The 23,736-nt window shown below is 46.0% G+C and overlaps 1 protein-coding gene across 1 annotated transcript; it reads right to left on the bottom strand.

Annotated features, from left to right (window-relative positions):
- Window positions 1–220: 220 nt before the first annotated feature.
- Window positions 221–3,646, bottom strand: FZD2 (frizzled class receptor 2). The gene has a single exon (XM_029573740.1). The coding sequence runs from the start codon at window positions 3,413–3,415 to the stop codon at window positions 1,748–1,750; it is 1,668 nt and encodes a 555-aa protein (XP_029429600.1). The 5' UTR covers window positions 3,416–3,646; the 3' UTR covers window positions 221–1,747.
- Window positions 3,647–23,736: the final 20,090 nt, after the last annotated feature.

Raw genomic sequence — 23,736 nt, 5'->3', positions numbered from 1 at the left:
GGGGGGGGGGAGAGGGTTAGCTAAAATATGTAATTTTCAGTTTAACTCTTTCTATGCAGTGATACTTCAGCTTCTATCCTGTTTTCCTCCTTCCAGCTGTAAAAGGTGGGGTGGGGAGTACCAGTAAGAGATGAAAGCTTCCTGGCTCACAAAAGGGGGCAATATTAACCCTTTATAGACCCAAATATCACTATTGGATCTGTAAAGCAAAAACACAGGCCCCTATAAACCAGATATTTAATGAGAACTACATTTTTTCTTAAAAAGTTTATCACTAAATAATTTTTGATATTGCCACAGGAAAAATAAAACCCTTTATACGCCTACCCCCACACAAAAAAAGGATTAACTTTAAAGTTGTTTTCACCTATTCGAGACTAAAAATTACATTTACTTAAGTCATCAGTGTCTTCAAAATCTCAGTACAAAACGTTTGCAATGGTACATCTACAAATTCCTGAAAACCAAGTGTAGTTTAAACACAGAAGTTGAAAAAGTAAGAATATTTCACAGCTTGTATTAAAAAAAAAAAAAGCTTCAATTTTATTTCAAGAAAAAAAAACCAACATTATAGAAACATTCAATTGAATTTCAAATACTGAAGAGTTTGGGTCGCATAGAAAGCAACTGAAAAACCCAAAGATATCAGAATAACCTTCCAAATGCACAGTTAAAAAAAAAAATCCCACTTTTTTGCCACAAACCCTTCAGTAATGAAAAGTACCTTTATTCGTATTTCCCAACTCACAGACCCACACTCCCAAGCTCACTGTAAAAATCGTTGCCCTTCTCTGTACTAAATGGGTTTAGTTATTTCGCCTCCAAGTTTTAAGTTTGTGACTTAAGAAGATCAGAAAATATCCAGAGATTGTTATTTGCAAACTACTTGCTGATCACATCTGAAAAAAACCCCAAAAAAACAAAAACACATTGCTGCAGGAAAAGAGAAGTTTTATACATAGTAATCAGAATTAGAAACTTGGAAGAGTCAAATGTGTAACAAAAGTGCAGCCTTGGCCAAGAAAAAAGAAAAAAAAAAGTGTCTAAAAAAGATATGCATACTATTCCGATCTGGGTTTGTTGCTTTTATTTTTAAAAACATGCAATAAAAGAAAAAGATTAAAATCCATGTGCCTGTTCAGAAGGGCTCCTTGTCGAACTAGAAGTTCTTAAAAATAAAAATCATACCGATCCTTTACAAAAAAAAAAAATTACTCTGCTAAGATTGAGAAGTTGAGGATTCAACCTGTCTGAGCCTACTCCTGGGACTCGAGGTATATTTCCAAGAGAGATTAAAAAAAAAAAGAAAATATATATATATCTCTTTCCAAGCCTGCCGGTAAATACAGAACAGCTTCCGTAATCAGGGGAAAACGATTACAGTTCTTGCATTTATAGGAGTTGAACTACACAGTCCCAAGCCGGCCAACGTAAACAACTTTTAGTCTCTATGGCTCCATTTATAGGGACCGTTTCGCCAATTCACTGAAGAAAAAAAAAATCACGAAAACCAAAAGGGAAAAGGGGGGCCGAGGAGAAAAGGCAACACAAAAATAAGTCCCCTTTTCCAACTCCTCTGGATTGCTTCTTTAAATAGAAATATATAAATCAATTTACAAATGCTATGTACAATGTCTAATTACACTTTTAGAAGTTAATAAAAACCTAAAACAAAAATAGTTTAGATTTATATATAATATATATTTATATATGTAAAAAAAAAAAAAGAAAAGGCGGCGGGTCCCTCTCACACCGTGGTCTCCCCGTGTTTGCTGTTAGTTAGCCGGGTGTAGAACTTCCGCCAGGAGTGCAGGGTCTTGCCCGACCAGATCCAGAAGCCGGAGGTGATGCCCACGATCAGGGTCATGAGGTACTTGATCATGTAGACGGTGAAGTCGGGCGTCATGCGCGGCGCGTACTGCAGCGGGCAGGGGATGGCCAGGCTCTTGCAGTGCTGGCTGATCCAGCTCCGCTCCCAGTGCTCGCGGAAGGCCTGCTCGTAGAAGTAGCAGGCGATGACGATGGTGGCCGGCACGGTGTAGAGGACGCTGAAGACGCCGATGCGCACCATCAGCCGCTCCAGCTTCTCCGTCTTGGTGCCGTCGTGCTTCATGATGGTGCGGATGCGGAAGAGCGAGACGAAGCCGGCCAGCAGGAAGGAGGTGCCGATGAAGAGGTAGACGAAGAGGGGGGCCAGCACGAAGCCCCGCAGCGGGTGGATGTTGTTGAGGCCCACGAAGCACACCCCGCTGAGCAGGTCGCCGTCGATCTGCCCCATGGCCAGGATGGTGATGGTCTTCACGGCCGGCACCGCCCAGGCCGCCAGGTGGAAGTACTGCGAGTTGGCCTCGATGGCCTCGTGGCCCCACTTCATGCCGGCCGCCAGGAACCAAGTCAGGGAGAGGATGACCCACCAGATGGAGCTGGCCATGCTGAAGAAGTAGAGCATCATGAAGAGGATGGTGCAGCCTTCCTTCTTGGTGCCCTGCACCACCGTCTTGTAGCCGTCGTCCGAGAAGCGGTCGTTGCACACCACCTTGTCCTCCAGGATGAAGCCGGCGATGTACGCCACGGACACCATGGTGTAGCAGCCGGACAGGAAGATGATGGGCCTCTCGGGGTAGCGGAACCTCTGCATGTCCACCAGGTAAGTGGTGACCGTGAAGAAGGTGGACGCGCAGCACAGGACGGACCAGATGAGGATCCAGATGCGGGCAAACCGGATCTCCTCCTGGCTGAAGAACATGTAGCCGTCGCCCTTGGCGGGCTCACAGGGGGCCGCGCAGTCCTTCTCCCCCAGGAACCGGTAGTTCAGGTAGGCGGGCACCTTGAGCACCCTGGGGCAGTGGAAAGGGTGATCGGAGGTGGCGTACTTGGGGGGCCCGAGGGTGCCTGCCCCGTAGAGCGGCGTGGCGGTGGTCAGCAAGGCCGGGGCCCCGTCTTCCGAGTGGTTCTGGCCCACGCAGATCTGCTCGGCCCCGTGCCGGGGGAAGTTCTCGCAGCGCAGCCTCTCGGGCCACTGGAAGCCGAACTTGTTCATGAGCGCCTCGCAGCCCTGCCGGGCCCGCTCGCAGATGGAGCGGCAGGGGGGGATGGCCTGCTCCAGCACCGTGCACACCGGGGCATACATGGAGCAGAGGAAGAACTTCAGCTCCAGGGAGCACTGCACCTTCACCAGCGGGTAGAACTGGTGCACCTCCAGCCCGGCGTCCTCCTGGTTGGTGTGGCCCAGCAGATTGGGCATGATGGTTTGGTTGTAGGCGATGTCCGTGCACAGGGGGATAGAGATGGGCTGGCAGAAGCCGTGGTCCGGGATGGAGATGCCCTTCTCCCCGTGGAACTGGCCCCGGCAAACCCCGAAGAGGTGCAGGCACAGCAGAGCGGCCAGGCGGTGCAGGAAGCCCGGGGAAGGCATGGCTGGAGGATCGGAGCCAGAAAGCCGCCGCGCGAGCGCTCCGGGGAGACAAGAGGTGCGAGAAAAGTTTTTTTTGTTTTTTTGCTGGGAGCCGAGATGGCAAATCGGACTCGCCGCGCCGCTTCCCCGAGTCGGACTCCACGCTTCTTTGTGCCGCTTTTGCAGCTTCACCGACTCCTCCCCGGTATCCAGCTTCCCCCCCCCCAAAAAAAAAGTCGGTTTCAAGGTGGCCCCCCTTCCCTTTTCCCGAGACTCCGCCAGCAGCGGTGCCTCGGCCCCGGGACGCCTTGAAACAGCTTCTGCCGTCTAAAGCCTCAGCCCCCAAATTTCCACTCGACCAATCGGATTCAAACCCGGGGACCAGCCCCGAGGGCACGATTGGTCAACCACAACATAATAAGATCAGAAACCAGATGCCAAAAAAAGTTTTCGCCCCTCTTTTTCTGCCTTTCTAAAGAAAGTCTTTTCTTAATTAGTATAGGATTTTTGTTTTAATTTGTAGATTTCTGATTTGCCAACATTTGGAATGCAATTTCGTGCACTTTAAAAAAAAAAAAAAGTTTTTGCATGCATGCATGCAATTTGTCGGCTATTTGCTAGTAGTTTTGATATTAGGTTAAAAAAAAAGTGAGACGTCTGCTTAGGGGCCCCGATTTGGTGAACTTTTTTTTTTTTTTGTAACAAGTTTGAGCTCTCGCATACTTCTTTTCTGAATGCCGCCCTTTCCCCATCCCCCAGATATTTCCTCCTTAGTGTAGAATTACCACCAGACGGGACTTCCTTAAATAGTTTCCTCCATGTGGAAAAGAAATACAATTGCATTGCACAGGCCCTTCCCAGCTTGCCTTGAAGGGAAACTTTGTATAAATGCTTACCGCCCCCCCCCCCCCCATCTAATGGAAACGAAATATTTCTATTCCAGGTAGAAAGCAACCCCAATATAGGATCCTAATGGCATTGAGAGAAAAAGGTTATCTCCAATAACTTTTGCATAGAGTTCATTTTGAGCCTCTTCTAAACTTAGCGCAAAGGGATCCTCGAAAGCTTTTTTTTTAGTGTGTGTGTGCCTTTAATAGCTAGGTTGCTGGCAATCGCTTAATTAGCCTTTTCTCCCTAACAAAGGATTCCATTATGACCCTCTTTTCTTCGGCGTCACCTCAAAGTGAGAACATTCTTTCACAAATTGCTGCGAGCCGTGTTTGAGAGCTCTTTATTTACTTATTGTTTTTTGTCTTTCCTTCCAGGGTTGGGGGTTGGTGAGTTTCTTTTTTTTTTTTTAAGAAGGTTGCCTCACTCTGCTGCTTCCAAAGTAGGGGAAATTAAAAAAAAAACAACCCAACCCAACCCTAGCTTCTTTGTGGCGACCCAAAGTTGAAGCGCATTAACAAGTAGGTATCAAACGAAGGGGTTAATCGCTGGCGTCTTCCAAAGAAAAGCGAATGGGGAGGGCGAAACTTGCTAATTTTTGTTTTATACAGAGAGCTCAAGGCAGGCTTTGGACTGTTCGAGGGGCTGTTGGCTTCTTATTTTAATTTAGGGGCGCGGATCTTATTGGCCGAAAGCTCTTTCGAGGTCAATATTCGAATTCAAATCCACTCGCTGAAGTTTGTTAGTAGCTTAAAAATAATAATTAAAAAAACACAAAACACGAGACTTAAATGCATTTTGAAAAGACTAGATGGGAGGGTTTTGTTTTTTTTTCCCCCCAGAAATTGACACGGTATTTGCAGATAGTAAGTCAATAGTGCGTAGATAAACTTTTGTATGGGGGTTCCCACAGGCACGTGCAAAACAGACCATGTGGTTGCAAGGCTCCCCCACACCCATGCCAAAACAGGATAGTTAAAGGGGCAATCCCCTGTCTTATAAACAGCCCTAGCAAGAGCATCAACCAGGACAGATTTTTTTTTAAGTTTGGCGTTTTGCCATAAATTCTTAAGAAATTTCGAGTCTTAGGACCAATAATAAGAATAATAAAAGTTGCAGAAGTAACAAGACCTTTAGATACTCTGAGCCTCAATCCCCAGGATCAATACAGCTACAAGAATTCTACCACTGCTAGGAAAATTAACTAATGATATTAAAAAAAAATCCTACTTCATAGCAGCATCAAAACATAACCATAAAAAACAAAACCCAAGCAGATGTTCGCAAAACAAAAGCTTTAATGGAGACGTGATTAGGCAAGATTTAATATGTATATTTTCCAGCAGCAGTTCTTCACACATTTTGACGTCTGAGACCATCTTACAGATGGGAAAAAACTGTGAATCTCCTCCCAACCCAGCTGAATGCACTTATTAAAACTCCTGAAAACAGATTTCCTAACTCCAGATCTACTTACTGTTTCCTCCATAGAATTGTTGTAACACTGTTAAAATCTTATTTCAAAAGCGTGCTTCACGCACAGTTGGGAAAAGCTGTGGCAAGGCAGAAGCGATGCAAGGTTAGTCCTGTGTGGGCATTATACTTACCAACTATTGGTTAAGAGAGAGAAGAGTGAGATGTGGGTTCCAATCCCACATTTCCCTCGCCCACCTCTCACTTTAGAATATCGGTTCTTACACACAGGGCCAGATGTGAATAAGAAATGTTCAGCCACCATAGACTAACACTCACCCCAAAAGCTTTACTTCAGCTCTGACCAGGAATTAAATTTCCAGCATTAAGAAAACATGAGTTAAGCCTATGCATCTCTCTGCATTAGGTAATAAGAGCTAATGCCTTCATTAACAAGGGATTTGCATGGAGGAATGCTAAATTGCGGTGCACATTTTTGTGTGCTAAACTCCTTGTTAAATTGGGAGTGACCTTGCATCATCCACATAGCAAAGCGCAGCTTTATTACAGTGGGGCCACAGATTGCAAAATCCTAGGTTCATCTTCTATAGTGCTGTGTACATGGATGGCCCTTTATATATCCTACTGTAAATTTTAGTTCACACCCTTACAGGAAGGCTGTCATCCTCTGGCCACATCTTTTTATTTTATTTATTTATATTCTACTTTTCAGGCACTTCAAAGCGGATTACATTCAGGTACTGGAGGCATTTCCCTGTCCCCAGAGGGCTCATGATCTAAGTTTTGTACCTGAAGCAATGGAGGGTGAAGTGACCTGCCCAAGGTCACAAGGAGCAGCAGTGGGATTTGAACTCTGGTTTCCAGCACCCTGCTCTAACCACTAGGCTGCTATGCCACACCCAGAAGCATTAAATATCTATTTCCTATTTAGAGCAATTGAGAATCACAGACATCTTACTCATTAGTGACTCAGCAGAGTGCCAGGAATGTATATAAATATTTCAGTATTTATTTATTTTAAAACTTTTCTATATGGACATTCATATAAAATATCACATCGGTTTACTTGGAACTCGAATAACATGGAGGCAAAGTTACAAAGAACAGGGGAAAATAACTTGGAAGTAGGAGTCAGAATTATATTCGGGCCGATACAGTACAGTGCGCTCCGACGGAGTGCACTGTACTGTATCGAGGGTTAACAGTGCGCTCCGACTGAGCGCACTGTTAACCCTCTATTGGACGTGCGTTTTCGACGCGCTAGCATTACCCCTAATTCAGTAAGGGGCCGAAAACGCGCGTCCAATCCCCCGAACCTAATAGCGCCCGCAACATGCCAATGCATGCTGATGGCCCTATTAGGTATTCCTGCGCGATTCAGAAAACGAAATGTGCAGCCAAGCCGCACATTTTGCTTTCAGAAATTGGCGCCTACCCAAAGGTAGGCGCTAATTTCTTCGGGCACTGCTTTTCTGTGCACCCTCCAACTTAATATCATGGTGATATTAAGTCGGAGGTCCCGAAAGTTACCAAAAGTAAAAAAAAAAAAAAGTTTGAAGTCAGTTCGCGGGTCGAAAACCAGACACTCAATTTTGCCGGCGTCCGGTTTCCGAATCCGTAGCTGGCAGCGGGCTCGAGAACAGACGCCGGCAAAATTGAGCGTCGGCTGTCAAACCCGCTGACAGCCGCCGCTCCTGTCCAAAAGGAGGTGCTAGGGACGCGCTAGTGTCATTTGCATAGCCTTTCTATTGACTGAGTGCGCGGCACGTTTTTTTTTTTTTTTGAATAGCTCTGCGTGCAATGGCAGCATTTTGTAAAGAGGAACTGTGAATTCTTATTACTAAATCCAGGGTCTAATTTGTGGGGGAACGGCCTGGAACCCAGTTCCGGCACGTCTTTTCAGGCTTCGGAGGCAGGGTAGTGGGGGGTTTTCTTCTCCAGCCTGCAGGTAAGAGCAAGGGAGGGGTGAGTTCTGGCCTGCCCCTGCTCCAAAGTTCTTTTTTGTCTACAGATTGATTGATTGATTGATTTAGAACATTTCTATACCGTCTTAGCAATGTGTGATTGATCAAAATGGTTTACAATTTGGCAACAATAAAAATACTAAAATAAAATAAACAATAACACAAACTAACTAACACACAAACCTAGCTAAATTACAAGTCAATCTTGAGATCAATATAAATGTCAAAATACTTCTCGAGAGAGGCAAAAAAATCCCAAAACCAATAACTAAATCAATAAAAGAAATTAAGATTGAAGACAAATACAATCAAATTTTAATATTATGTTCTAAACTAAAATAATAAACTAAAAGCGTGGCTCATCAACTTTTAAAAAAGATGAAACCTTGACTCTATAATAACAAATCTCCCACTCCTATGGGGGGGAGATTGATAGATTTTCAGCTCGTTGGCCTTATCTCGCAGTCCTGCTCCTCCTGCAGATCTGGCCCTGCAATGACCCCCGGCGGAAATGGCGGGTGATCTGCTCTGGGCTCCGGCCCTGCTTCTTCAGAAGCACTGATCCAGTCTAGAAGTAGGAGCCCACGGGGGGGGGGGCTTCATTTCAGTTTGGCCCCAGCTCAGGAGGGAAAATGGCAGCGTCTTTGAGGGTTTTATTTAGCCCTGCTTTTATATATATAAACAAGGTGCTGATAGGGAGCTTCTTAATCCCGTTTTATTCCTTTGGGAAGGATGAAATACAGCCTGAATTTCAACTTCTCTGCCAGGCTCCCTTTGTTCATACTAAGAACTCAAACCAACTGAATACACCTGACTCCATTGTTTTCCAGGTGTCAGGGCTTCTCAAGAGCTGCTTTTTATGCAAATCTTTTTATTTAATCTGGAACGGTACACTTCGAGCTGAGCAGCAACTTAATACCAGAACAGAGAAAAAAATAATATATATACATAAAACTCTCAATACCCCATGCTTCAGACAAGAAAAACATCCATCAACAGCAAAGAAAAACCCTGCACCCATGTCCTACAACAGAAAGCCAAGATAATGTATTAGGTGCCTCTAGATTCCCAATATTTCCAGAAGGGATTCCAAGTCCTATCATACAACAAATATTGCATTTCAGCATAAAAGGGAGGTTTTCGATTAATGCAATGCCATCAAATTGTTTGTGCCAATCCTCAAGTTGAAGGAGCTTTCCAGAGCAGTACAACAGAAAATCCACCCGCATGTAATAGTGGCTCTACCAAAATCCTTTGAGGGGAAGTTAGCTGATGATCTTCCTATCACCCCCAACAGGCATAATTCAGACACAAGGAAGACAGTTCTTAAAATTATTGTGATGATTCCTCCAAGACTGTCCCAGAATCCCTAACTAGGGGCCAAGTCCGCCACATTTGGTAATGGTATTCCCCTGAGGTTACAACCTCACCTGCATAATCTAGAATAACCAGGAGAGCATGGAACATAACAGAGGAGGTATCAATAAGTTTGGTGCAAAAATGTCACCATCAACTCCACCCTGCATCTAAAATTGAAATTTTGTGTGCATTCCTTCATATCTGCATCCAGTCTACTCAGTTAAGACCAAGTGGCGATCCCTGTTCCATGCTCTATACAAGCAAGTGGGGGGGTCTTGAGCCAGTACACCACCCAAAATAGTCTTATACAGCTGCAATATATACTGGAATGTCATCCTGTAAGAATACTCTCTCAAACAGCATCAGAGGACTAGGATCCCACCCCCTTTCCCTGTGTCACTGCAGAACAAGATTTGACAGCACTTCAGCTTGGACTCGCTGATGTACTTAAGGTCTATTTCTAAAGGCTTGAAGACCAGGCTTGCTAACTGCTTCGGTTAGGTGGTATAGAGAGATGGGCAGATGCAGAGGGTAGTGGGAGATGACCAGAAATTGAGTAGCATCTGTGTAGTAATGCAACAGAGAGGGGCAACTGGACAGATGGAGTGGTTAAATTGTCACCTCTGTTAATAGAAAGACTAGGGGGCACTCCATGAAGTTAGCATGTGGCACATTTAAAACTAATCGGAGAAAGTTCTTTTTCACTCAACGCACAATTTGTTGGGGTTCCAACTCAAACATCGAATTAGTTGTATACTACGGTTATTTGTGCTTCAGAATGCTCGTCCCCACTCCAACCAGCGATCACGGAGGTGAAGCACAAATAACCGCAGTATACAACTAATTCGATGTTTGAGTTGGAACCCCAACAAATGCATCGCATTAACAAGATTATGAATTTCATAAAAATGAATAAGAATTAATACAGCGGATCACACATAACAAGTGTGGGACACAAGATTTCGGATGTTTCACTCCGGGACCATCCAACTTAATTGAGCCCCTGAGGCAGCCGTTTTGTCAACGGCGAAACTTGGCCAGAGTCGGGCTGTAAGAATTCATACGGCTCCACCACCATAAAGTTTTGAAAAAGACTTTGGCGTCTAACCCTTGTTTTCTTTGTAGGTTGTGGCATCTTTTATTGGCCCAGTCCAACCAGCCCAAAATAATCATGTCCCCAAGGGATGGAAAAGTTTTGGCCTTTAGAATCCTCCAAACCAAACCCTCACCTCAGTACAAGATTATGTGTCACAGAAAGCACAGGGATTGAAAGGTTAACAAACAAAAAAACATGGCTTTTTTCAGGTTCAAACAGGAAGGGAGTATTGATCCCTGAAAGCTAGTCAAGAAATGGATTAAATTAATCCAATAAAAAAGTATCATCTTATATTTATATCTATAGAAGTAATGTGTGTGTATGTTTATATATATATATATATATATATAAGAGACGTTTTTATTGAATTAATATATAGATGCGTGTGTGTGTATATATATATATATATATATATTTGTTTGTCAACCTTTACATCAGCATATTCAAGGGGCCTAATGCAGCAGTGCAGAAGAGAGCAGCCCTCCAACTCCCAATGTTGCAATCCTCCTCCCTTCCTCTAAACTGCATCCTCAGGATTCAAGGCCTTTGTTCGCAGGGTTCAAAACGGTTCCGCGGGTTGCCTGCAAAACCGGGCTCCTGCGGGAGTCACCGGGATTCCTTCTCATCTTTACGCCAATGGAATCGGACCCCCTGTACCAGTCTGGCAATGGGGGGGGGGGGGGGGGCTGAGGAGTGCGCCCGATTCAGACATTCACTTACCGAGCCAGATCCGCATTCCCACCCTCCACAACCTACAGTGAGCGGCAGGATGGCCCCGCTGCCGCCACCCCCCACCACCTGGAATGCAGGCATCACAAGCACGTGCGCGTGTGTGTGCGCGCGCGTGTGAGATGGGCTAATCCTTACAAACTCCAGGCACCCTGGTCCTTCCCGATAGCGTGGGGGGGGGGGGGGCCTTTTCCAGTCGGATGAATAATTATGATCTGGCTTTCATTCTTTTCACCTCGGTTTTTCTGGGATTGCCTTCTTTGGCATTTCCTCTGCTCGCTCTGTCTCGTTCTCCTTCTGAATGTTGTTCCTCACGCTCTCCCCCCTCTAGGGAGGGGAGTTGTCCCCCCCCCCTCGCCCCTTCTGCTCACAGCATTGTCACTTTCCTGCTGTGATATTTTAGCTTTGCCTTTGCCGCTTTGTTTCACTTCTTCTTCTTCTTCTTCTTGCGCTTGCCTGCCCATTCTCCCTCTCTCCGGTTCCTCTTTCCTGTAACTTTAGCTTTTGTTGCGAGTACAGAAGACCCAGGCCATTTTGAAAGGAGGCCCCCCGGTGCTATTCAGGGGGGCTAATTGAAACCATCTCCCTGCTTGTGTCAGGGAGGGGGAAGGGTGAAATGAAGTGGAGAAATCAAAGTGCCAGGGAACAAGACTTACTCTGATTTACTGCTGGAAAAAAAAGCAGACTTTAACTTCGCTTCTCCATCCCTTCATCCCCTCCCCCACCACCACCACCATCATGCCACAGAGGGAGGCTGTGGGTCTCTCCCCCCCCCCCCCCCTCCCATTTCTCAGGCTTCAATTTCAAACCAAGCATTTGCGAGGAGGAAACCTTCCCCCATCACCCTGGCCTGTGAAGTGAAAGGAAAATATACATAGGACGCCCCCCCCCCCCCCCCCCACCTCTCCTCTCCTCTGGTCAGTAATGCCTTGGAGTGTTTCTAAGGGAGGGGCCTGCAAAGGGAAAGGAAAGAGATTTCCAAAGTGGAATAAGGGAGGACACATCTGCTATAAATCATACTCACAAGGTACTAGGAAGTTCTTCTAAAATAGGTTTGCCAAAAAATCTCCCGCCAAGATGAGAGATCTGATTGGTCCCTCCAGGTGCTGGCATAGGAGGATGGATGCCTGCGACTTACATCAAACAACTTGAATTTTCTACTTGCCAGTTGAGGGGAAACATTTTTCAAAAGCATTCTTGTGCATTTCTTTTGACTGATTTCTGCCTTAGAAAGTCATCGTTGTACTCTAGAAGGCGGTTTCGCTGGCTGGGCTGGATGGCCCAAAGCTGTGTGCCAGACCCGGATTCTGGATCCGGCTGCTGGTGCTCAGGCCACTCCAGGGGCAGTGCTTTGCGGCTCCTCCGGGAGGACGTTCCAGCTGTCACACAACAGCAGCACCTACTGGCCATCGCAGGGGGCACGTTTGTGATGAGGATCCCGCGTGAGCCCTTTTCCTTGCCTCTCGACCAGAGGACGGTCACGGCAAAGCCTGGGCTCGATGAAGGCCTGCAGCACTGTCACCCCATTTGGAGCAAGCGGTGCTTGGCCTGCAGATTCAAAGGAGTAGGAGGAAGCCTTTGGGGGGAAAAAAAAGTTATTTCATTTAATTCGGCGTTTTCGTTTCGGAGACCAGGAAGATGTACAATTAGTGAGGCGAAGGATCTGCAGAGGCCAGTTGCATGAATGGAAGCCAAGAGCTGCAGTACATCACGAAGGAGAAGAGGGGAGGTAGCACAGTTGTGTCCATGCTGGAGCTAAATCAGTGGCAGATTTATATCCTCCCATTACCCTCCTCCTCCCTCTCCCGCCCCACCAAGATGGAGTGGAGCTGCAGCTGATGATGCTAAACAAGTGACTCTCACAGGCAGGGTAGGCCTCTGTAGGCAGGCACTGTCTGTTGGTAAATCTGCCCCTGAGATAAACATTGGACACGGGCATTTTGAGTAGAGTGTTTCTCTTTTCATTGTACCTCCTTTTGCCATGCTCTCATGACTTGGTGGAACCACTAATGGTCTACCTTTGACCAATGTGGATGGGCTGAGAGGAGCAGAAAAGGGGTACTTTGTCCTCCCTTACTAACAGGCCGATACAGAAAGGGGTGCTCAGCTGAGCGCACCGTTTAGCCCCTGTTTGGCAGTGCGTTTTTGACGTGATTCTTTATTTAAATTAGTGCCCGCTCTAGGGACACTAGCACGTCCCTAGCGCCTCCTTATTGGCGGAAGCAGCAGCTGTCAGTGGGTCTGACAGCCGCCGCTTAATTTTACTGGCGTTGGTTTTCGAACCCGGTGACAGCCACGGGTTCGGAAAACAGATGCCGGCAAAGTTGAGCGTCTGTTTTCCAACCCACAGGCCGCGTGCAGATTTTTTTTTTTTGGGGGGGGGGGCCTTCAACTTGATATCACTATGATATTAAGTCGGAGGGCGTACAGAAAAGCAGTTTTTTCTGCTTTTCTGTACACTTGCCTAGTGCCGTCTGAAATTAACTCCTGCCTTTGGCAGGCATTAATTTCTGAGAGTAAAATGTGCGGCTTGGCCGCACATTTTACTTTCTGTATTCCGGGGGACTAACTAATAGGCTCATCAACATACATTTGCATGTGATGAGCGTTATTAGTTTTGGGGGGGTTGGCTGCGTGTTTTCCACACGCTATTACCCCTTACAGTATAAGCCTCTGCTTCCGCCAATAAGGGCACTAGTGTGGGCACTAATTTAAATAAAGAATTGCACACCCAGGAGAGGTGCCTGAGTGCGCGTCGGGAGAGCAGGCGCTCGCCTCGGAGTGCCGGCTCTCCCTCGGACTTTATTGACTCGGTCTGTAACTGAGGCATCTTGTCCTACCTTCTGCTTCACACAAACCAGTCATTCCACTGGCAGCAAATTCAGCTTTCCCAGGCCAAGACTGAGAGCTCAATTAGTCTCCCCACCCTCAGCTGGGGCGTGAAGGGCCCAAACCTTTATTGGCTGATCTCTTTGCGTGCAGTTCTGGTTTGTGAACTGGGATTATCTTCTCAAACCCTATCAAGCCAGCTGAGTCCCAGGAGCCTCTTGGATCACAGGGTTTGTGCAAGTAAGGCTGCAGCCAGTCCAGGGCCTGATTTAGCAGTCCAAGTGTGTGCTGATGTCTTGTTAGGGGCCAGTGCTGCAGTCAGGCCAGGGAATCTGTCTGTCTTCCAAAGAGCAACTTGCTCAAGAATTCTTCCTGCATGCATTTGGATCCTAAATGGGTTATAAACAAACATCAAAGGAAATCTAATTCCCACATAACCAGACTCCTGCGTATGTATATGTGTGTGTGCCAATGGCCGCTCTCCGTCCAGGAAATCCAGGCGAGAAAGAGGCCCTGAGAGATTTGACTACACTGCCCTGAAGGGGACAGGACGGGAGCATCACACACTGCCCTGGGGGTGGGCATGTGGGGGTATTCCATTGCCCTGGAAGTGGAGGGGTGTGGTGCGGTGAGGGATGGGGGGGGGGGGGGTCACACTGTCCTGGAGGTGATAGAAGGGAGAGTGGGGGCTTGCACAGTTTTGGAAGTGACAGGCTAAGGGGGAGTCAAAGGGAAATGCCCCACAGAATCCCCTCGCCCCTCAGAGTTTCCTGGGGCAAGTTTGGGCCCAGCATGCAACGTTTGTACCTATGGACTTTGCACCTGCGTTATCACAGATGCAAATGTTTCCCGACCTTCCCCCCTCTCTGGCCAGGTTTCTTTCCAAGTCTGTTGGGAGCAGGGAGGGAGGGTGATCTGCCAGAAAGAGGGGACCTAAGAGGGGTCTCCAAGCAGCCACGAGAAAGCTCTCCCGCCCCCCCCCCCCCCGCTTCCTGATCTTTTCCCTCCTCTCTTTCCATCCACCCGCGCTTTCTCTCTCCACCCAAACCCCATTCCAGATGGCATGCTGTGTTTGGAATCACAAACATCTAAAACAGAGACTCCGAGTTCCCAGCCCGGACCCATGCACTCTCTTCCTTCTGTCTTTTGCTGCAGGGTTATTCTGAGGATTCCCCGACATGCTTCCAAATTCCGTCTTCATTCCAGCTAGTGCCAAACGGGCCCCTTTTTTGCTACGGTGAGTAGAACCACACTGCTCCCATTGTCCTTTGCCCTGTTTATATTTTAAGTACTCCAGTCAAGACTCCCCTGCCCTCTGATCTGCAGAAACCTGTGGAGCCTAGGCCAGGCTACCCAGTCTGCACAAGACAATCCATTTTTTTTTTTTACGCTGGGCCAGACTAAAGGTCCATCAAGCCCAGTATCCTGTTTCCAACAGTGGCCAATCCAGGTCACAGGTACATGGCAGGATCCCAAAAGGTTGCCAGATTCTGTGCTGCTAACAACCAAGGATAAGTAATAGATTTCCCCAAGTCCACCTTAGTAATAGTTTATGGAATTTTCTTCCAGGAACTTGTCCAGATCCTTTTTTAAACCCAGCTACACTAACAGCTTTTACCACATCCTCTGGATTTAACAAATTCTAGAGTTAATTATGCATTGAGTAAAAAAATATTTTCTCCTATTTGTCTTAAATGCCAATTCTGAACCAACAGAAACAAGGGAGGGTCTCATAGATAAGGTAACACAGAACACTCCTTACCAGGTGAACTGTTAACAATGCAGTTTTTCCCACATTGTCTGCCCTGCTGGGGAAAAAAAAAAGCACATTGTTACTACTCACCTGGTACAAGCAACTGGAGTCCTGTCAACATAACGCCAGTTTTTAAAAAGGGTTCCGGGGTGATCCAGGAAACTACAAACCAGTGAGCCAACATCAGTGGTGAGCAAAATGGTAGAAACTATTATAAAGAACAATACTACTGAATATGTACAGTAGATAGACATAGCTTAATGGAACAAAGCAACATGGATTTAGCAACAAGGAAAGTCTTGCCTTACCAATCTGTTACATTTTTTTTGAGGGTGCAAATAAACATGTGGATAAAGATGTCTGCTGATAGTGTAACTGAATTTGTCAAAGTCTTTCATGAGAGTCTTTTTAGGAAATTAAAAATTAATGGGATAGAAGGCAGTGTCTTATTGTGGACTGAGAACTGCTTAAAAGGATAGAAAACAGAGAATAAGGCAAAATGGTCATTTTTCTCAATGGAGAAAGGTCAATCAGAGAATCCCAGGGATCTATTCTGGGACCTCTACTTGTAACATATTTATAAATTACCCTGAAATGGGAACAACTCTCTTTAAGATCCATATCTAACTCTAAACATTTCAAAAAATCTTTAAAAACACATCTGTTTCAATCTGCATTTCATATATCACTTACTAAATAACATATCCTCTCTTCTCCCATGCTTGCTAATAAAATGGCGCAACATTATTATATATTGATTTGCCTTATGTAAACTAATTATTATTTTAGATATTTTTTTTCTATTTTCTATTGACCATTTTTTGTAACTTTATGCTTTTTATAATTTTACATTTTTTTTTATTTTTTATTTACGTTTGTTTCATTTAGTTATGTAAACCGTTTTGATTAAACTTTGTTTGTAAAGACGGTATACAAATACTTTTAAATAAATAAATAAATAAAAAGTGAGGTGATCAAATTTGCAGATGGCACAAAATTATTCAAAGTTATTAAATCACAAGAGGAGTGTAAGAAATTGCAAGAGGACCTTGCTAGACTGGGAGACTGGGCATGCAAATGTCAGAAGAAATTGAATGTGGACACCTGCACATAGGGAAGAGCAAAAAAACTATAGCTAAACAATGCAAGGTTCTACTTTGGGAGTCACCACCCAGGAAAAGGATCTAGGCATTATCGTGGATAATATGTTAAAATCCTCTCTCAGTGTGCAGCAGCAGCCAAGAAAGCAATTAGAATGCTAGGGATTATTAGGAAAGGAATGGAGAATAAAACAGAGAGTATCATAATGCCTCTGTATCGCTCCATGGTGCGACCACATTTTGAGTATTGTGAGTAGTTCTGGTCAATGTCTCTGAAAAAAAAAATAGCAGAATTAGAAAAGGTACAGAGAAGGATGACCAAAATGATAAAAAGGGGATGGAATGATTCCCCTATGAGAAAAGGCTGAAGAGGTTAGGAGAAGAGACGCCTAAGGGGATATATGATAGAGATCAATAAAATAATGAGCAGCATGGAATGGGTAAACGCAAATCAGTTGTTTACTTTTTCACAAAGTGCAAAGACTAAGGAACATGCAATGAAGGGACAAAGTAGTACATTTAAAACAAATACGAGAACATATTTTTTTCCTCAATGCATAATTAAGCCTTGGAATTCATTGCCAGAGGATGCGGTGAAAGCTGTTAGTGTAGATGGGTTTAAAAAAGGTTTGGATAAGTTCCTGGAGGAAAAGTCCATAAACCATTATTAAGATGGAATCTGTTTACCTGTTGGGATCCTGCCACATACTTGTGACCTAGATTGGCCACTGCTGGAAACAGGATCCTGTACTTGACGGATCTTTGGTCTGACCCAGTATGGCAAATCTGATGTTCTTATGCAATTTTGGGAAAACAAGGTTCACTTCTGGTCAACTATTGAGCAGTTTGGAATCATGGGAAAGCAAGCACTGTCCTCAGTCACTTTTCTTGCTTCAGGCCAGGATTGAGAGCATTGGTAGAGCAACGTGGGAGGTAACAGCAGCGGGTGCTGGAGGCAGGAGTGAGGTGCATTGGCAGAACTGTGACGGTCTCATCACTGGAATAGTAGAGGATGCTGGGTGTGTTGAGGTAGGGGAGGCTTTCAGTACTAGATTAGCAGGAGGCACTACAGGGCAGAAGTCAGATGACCAGCTGTATTTTGTGAGAGCAGCTTGCATGACTCCTGCCCTCACTCTGCCACGCTCTCTCTCTAGTGACATTGGCTTCTCACATGTTATGGGTCCCAGCATTCCAGCGATCTATAAATAAAAGCACGGATCAGCATCTCTGAAACATGCCAAATGCCATATCCTGCCTGCGAATGTGGTCTGCCCTACACTGCTCTAAAACCCCCAGAAACTGGGCCTGAGGGTATTTTGTAGTTACTATGCCCACAAGCCTGGACAGGTTTCCCATCTGGAAGAAGCTGGCATGCTGGCACCAGCTGCTCGGCGGCAAGGGGAGGGAGGGCTGCTGGAGAATGCGGAGCTGGTTTAAGCACACCTTGACCTTCCTGGCAGGGGAGGGATCGCGTCTGCTTGTACGACACATCTCCTGCCAGGGTGGGCATTGAGAGTGCCGAGAGCGAGGCATGCTCAGGAAACAGTGAAAAGGCAGCTTAGTCCTTCCCCGCTGCGAGAGATGGATTAGGGGCCTTTCGGGGGGGGGGGGGGGGGGGAGGCTGGTGCTGGTGCTAGTGCGGAGAGCTTTCAGAGAGAAATCCCCTCTCCCCTGCTCTGTGCAGGCGATGGTAGGAAAGCGCATGGAATTACATCAGTGGCAGCAGCATAGGCTGGGCTTTCTCTGCCCTGTCTCGGTAGGCAGGGCTTGCATGTCCACCGTTTCCTTCGCTGGGTAGGCAGGAGGGAGGGTATTGGAGATGTGATCATGGTAGCACAGGCCCTTTGGTGGACACTGAGGGAGTGAAAGGCTTTTTTTTTTTTTTTTTTTTAAAGGCTGTATCATTAAAGCTCCCCTTGCCCCTCTGTGAATGCCTTGGGATCTCGGAGCCTGCCATCCGACCTTCTCTTCACGCCCTGCCTCTCTTCTGGTTTCAGCGCCTTGCTGTGCTGTCGGGCCACTGTCATAGCCTGGCCTGCTCCTCTCTTGGGGCTGCGTTCAACAAGCCGCGATGTGTTTCCACGGGGGAGGGGGGGGGGAACGCTGCGATAGTGGGGGCCCTCCCCCGAAAAAAACCATCACGGCTCTCTGACGCGTTATTTTGTCCCGTGGCTAAGCAGCGGGGAACAAAAGCATGCGGCTTTAACGCAACGACGGCCCCCAGCCTCAAAGGACCACCATCGCCTTAAAGAGCTGCTGCTAAAACCAAAGAATTGCTGCGGCAAAACGGGGAAGTTGAGCAGCGATCAGGGCTGACTCCCAGTTCAAGCAGGGGCCGCCAATTGAGGCAGCCCTGACACCCCAAAAGGTTAAAAAACAAGAATAAGTGCCACGTGTGGCAACAGCCCCCACCTACTTCCTTGTGATCAGTAATGTGAACCCCCCCGCACCCCTTCCCATTGAATTATTGTAGGCAAGGACCGACCTCTCACCCCCGCCCATCCCAAGAGCACCCTAAATAGTTGGGGTTATAGTACCCCCCCCTTTCACCCCCAGCCCCCAAAGGTATATGAAAGCTCATTGGTGTCCAGTGTCCCCCCAAACCCCTATCCCCCCCACTCACCCAGAGGCCCCCTGCCCCCCCTCACCTTAACAATTGGTCTGCAATCCCTCAAAAGGGCCTGGGGCGCTCCCTAACCCTGGGCCCGTTGGCATTATTTTTCAAAATGGCGCCAACCAGACCTTGCTCCTGTCACATGACTGAGGCAAGGTCCGGGGATCGGACTCAGGCCACGTAGCCTAAATCCAATCCCCGGACTTTGCCCCAGTCATATGGCTGGGGAAAGAACTGGTTGGCGCCATTTTAAAAAATGTCCATGATGGGCTAGGGGGCACTGAGGGATCGCGAAAGAGCTGTTAAGTTTCGGAGGGAGGCCATTGGGAGTGTGTGTGTGTGTGTGTGGGGGGGGAGTGGGGACACTGAACACCAATGAGTTTTCAGATACCTTGGGGCTGGGGGGGAAGGAGGACATTATAACCCAACCAGAGCCGTAGCCAGGTCTTGGGGCGCCTATGGCCCAAGTGAAAAAATGCAGCCTAATCCTGAGCACAACACACGACACCACGAGCTGGAAGACTGCTCACTGGAGGGAGCTTTGAGTTTTATTTTCACCCAGCAGTTTCCTCCAGCTCCTTTGGGTTTCCAGCTCAACTGGAACCAGTTCAGAGATCCTGGCACCAGGAGCCTTCATTCACAACTCCCGGGGATCTTTTTTTCCCCTCAACTTTATTTAATCCAGTCATTGCAGTGTCGGTCCTGGGCTGCGGGCCATGCATCAGGGTTCCCTTCAGAACCTTGCAGTCAAGGGACCCCCAATTCCAACCACTAGGGGTCACCCCATCCCAGTCATGCCTCCCCACACACAATTACATTAAAAATTATTCAGATTTTACATGAAAAAGGGCATTCTGAGGTAAAAATATCACAACAACATTTACATACATAGCTGTGACGCTAACTAGAAAACCCTGCAAAACAAGTAAAAGAACAAAGGCACTTGGAACTAATATGGTAACGCATGCTAGGTGTAGGCTTGGCCCTCAGAAAGCCACAAGTAAACTGAATTACAATACATTAAACATCCCATGCCAAAACAGCACTAACTGCCAGCATTCAATCCTACCCATGAAAAAGCAATATTATACCAGGCCCTAAACACCAATACACCTTCTATTAAGAAAATAGACCAAACCAGGCTATTAAAGATCCTCACACAGAAACTACAAGCTAGCAAAGTACCTCAGCTTGTTCATCCATGTCGAACACAGACAGACCCTCACCAAATTCCTAACAGAGAGACCATAAAGCGTAAATAGAAATGTGCAGACAAAAACTGAACTGGAAACCACAACAAGCCACACTGTATGCAGTGCAACTATGGAAAAACACCATTCCTCATAAAACATCAAACAATAAAATCAAGAAACATAAATAATAAATAGTAAAACTATACAAAAAGATTATAAATATTTCAAAACAGCTGATGAATAGAACATCTAATAATTAAAAACTTATATCTCTATCCATTTCTAAAAGTCAAATATTTCAAAACAGTGGATACATCAAATATCACCCAATAATTAAAACTAATAAGGATAAAAAAAAATCCCCTGCTGTCCAAACCTGGGAAATTTTGATTTCCCAATGACCTGAAATTGTCATGGATTAGCAGGGAGAGGGTGAGTGGGGTTTGTTGCAGACAAACTTTCTCCATACTTTCTCTCACACGCGTTCAATCATATACACACATGCTCATATGCACTCTTTCACACATGCTGAATCATATACAGATACACACTCTTGTTTGCTCTCATACTCAACTGTGTACACACACAAACATCACTCACTCTCACGCTCAGTCATACCCACACATATACTCATTCAGTCTCTCTCACATGATAAATTATATACACATTCTGGCTCATGCACTCTGTCACAGGCTCAGTCATTCACACACGCTCTCTCAGGCAAGCTCAGTCATATACACATAACACACTTGTTCACTCTCTCATGCTCAACTGTACACAAACATACATACGCTCATTCAGTCTCTTTCATATGCTCAGTTACACACACACTCATATAGCTCTCTCTCACATGTTCAATCATACACACACACTCAAAGGCTCTCTCTCACATGCTTAATCATACACACACACACACACACACTCAAAGGCTCTCTCTCACATGCTCAATCATACATACACACACACACTCAAAGGCTCTCTCTCACATGCTCAATCATACATACACACTCATAGGCTCTCCCTCACATGCTCAATCATACACACACACACATAGGCTCTCCCTCACACGCTCAATCATACACACACACTCATAGGCTCTCTCTCACATGCTCAATCATACACACACACTCATAGGCTCTCTCTCACATGCTCAATCATACACACACACTCAAAGGCTCTCTCTCACATGCTCAATCATACACACACACTCATAGGCTCTCTCTCACATGCTCAATCATACACACACACTCATAGGCTCTCCCTCACATGCTTAATCATACATATACACACAGTGCCTTGGCGTGTTCCTGCCATTGTTGGCTCTTCTTTGCTCCTCTTTTGATGACATGGTGGCACTTTGCTTCTCTTATGGTGTCTTGGAGTGTTCTCACCATGTTTGTGATGCTTTGGCCCGAGCTGTTCATGACACTGCTCATTCTGCTTTTCCCATCTTAGGGTGCATGGGGCTGTTCTTGCTACCGTCGTGGTATCTTAGACTGCTGTTCCCTCTGCTACTGATGCCTGCCTGCAAGTTTCATTAAACTTGGAAAGAAAACTCCAGTGGTCAAGAGTCCAAAATAGAATGCATTGATTCCACTGTGAACTTTAATGGAAACACATAAAACGGCATAACGCAATAAGGGGGCCGTTGCAGTATCATGCGCGGAAAAACGTGCATCCAAACTGGGCACCCATTTTTTCAATGCGCGCACATCCACCTCTCCTGGGCATGCGATGCTATATTTTAATGAGCTGCTGCGTTAAAAGCATCAGGCGCCCAGGGGAGCTGTCACTGGGCACGTTAGGAAAATGGGCACTCAATACGAGCATCCGTTTTCTCGCCCCGCAGAAATACGAGAGACAGAAATCTGGTGGTTTGCTCTTTGGCGAGTTTCTTTGTTTTCTGCATGCTTTCATTTCATTTGTGTTACTTAATGCATGCATGTTTCTGTGTACTCAGGTTATGTGTGTGTTTTTTCAGAGACAGCAGGGACTGTGTTCTCAAGCAACTCCTCTCCTCTCCCATAGTCGCTAATCTGCTCCTGGCAGCCACCTAGAGCGCCTCAGTAGGAGGAACCACAGAAAAGCAGTATTTTTTGTTTTTCAGTTGAGCCCTTGGTGTGTTGCAAGACTTAACACCAGCTCCGCGGTTGACGTTAAATCACCATGTTAAAAAGTGTGCGTCGGGCGCACGGAGATTTTTTTGCATCAGGGGTAATAGTTAATAGCCTCATCTACACGGCAATTATATGTGATGAGAGCTATTAGCTATGTGTTTCTTTGGACATGCATTATGGACGCACTAATCCCCTTATTGCATCGGGTGTTAGCATCCAAAGCTCATGTCCAACTGCAGGTTAACCTATGTGCTAGGCTGAGCACCCTTTATTGCATCGGTCCCCTAGATGAATAAACCCGGGAATCAAAGTGAATGAAATGAATGAAAAAAGGCAACGACCCAAAATAATAAGCAGGCCAAAATATTTTTCTGTGCGCATTCATTTAAGGTACAGATATACACCAAACAGGAGAGGGACCAGGAAATGCTCCTATCTCTTCATCTCCAAGTAGCAAAATAGTGCAACAATGTGGAAGCCAGAACCAGAGGATTACCAGGGTGCACAGGAAGAGCATAACCAGTAGAAAAAAAGGAGGTGATACTGGAAACATAAGGCTCCCAGCATGGTATGAGGCTCCAAGGAAGTAGATTCAGGAATAACAACAGAAAAATCTTTTTTTCACAGTAAGGGTGGTGGATGCATGGAATGAACTCCCAGCAGGCCTGAGTCCTTGTGGCACTGAGTGTGGGCAGAGGGAGGCACACTGGCTTTTGAGTGAGGATGTTGGAGACAAAAACAATAATAGAATTCAAAACCCCATAAGTACAGAGGATCCCTAGTAGCGGAGAAAGCCAGAAATCAACTGGGGTCAACATGGACTCAATTAGGACAAGCCAGATGTGCCTTATGATTCTTACTTAGCATCAGATCTATGGCGCCTATGTGCTAAGCATTTTTCTCATACATAAAAAATGGGTTAAAAAAACACCTTTTAGTACTTCTGCCCTTTACTTTTTAAGTAACACGTAACAGGAATGCGTTATATATTTCGGAGGATTAGCAATCTGGAAGCCCTATTGGTTCTGGAGAATTGACTCAACATGACTTCACTGTTTTGGGAGAGAGTATTTATGCTGATGACATTCAAGGTATGAAATGCAGTTGATTGAAATTGCACAGCTCAAGGATTGCCTCCGAGCGGCTGTGCCCAGCAAAACATAAACAAAACCCATCTATGCCAGAAGCCCACTGGCTGGGCAGACGAGGGAGAAGGTTGACTTTCACTGTTAGGACGTGACTTCGTGCCCCAAAAGTCTGCATTCA

This window comes from Rhinatrema bivittatum, chromosome 12 (assembly GCF_901001135.1).
Source record: "Rhinatrema bivittatum chromosome 12, aRhiBiv1.1, whole genome shotgun sequence".
NCBI classification, from domain to species: Eukaryota; Metazoa; Chordata; class Amphibia; order Gymnophiona; family Rhinatrematidae; genus Rhinatrema; species Rhinatrema bivittatum.
This window is presented reverse-complemented; position numbering and strand designations above follow the sequence as displayed.

What these genes read in the sequence shown, in the direction of transcription:
- FZD2 (XM_029573740.1), bottom strand. Translation starts at nt 3,415, where the DNA reads ATGCCTTCCCCGGGCTTCCTGCACCGCCTGGCCGCTCTGCTGTGCCTG.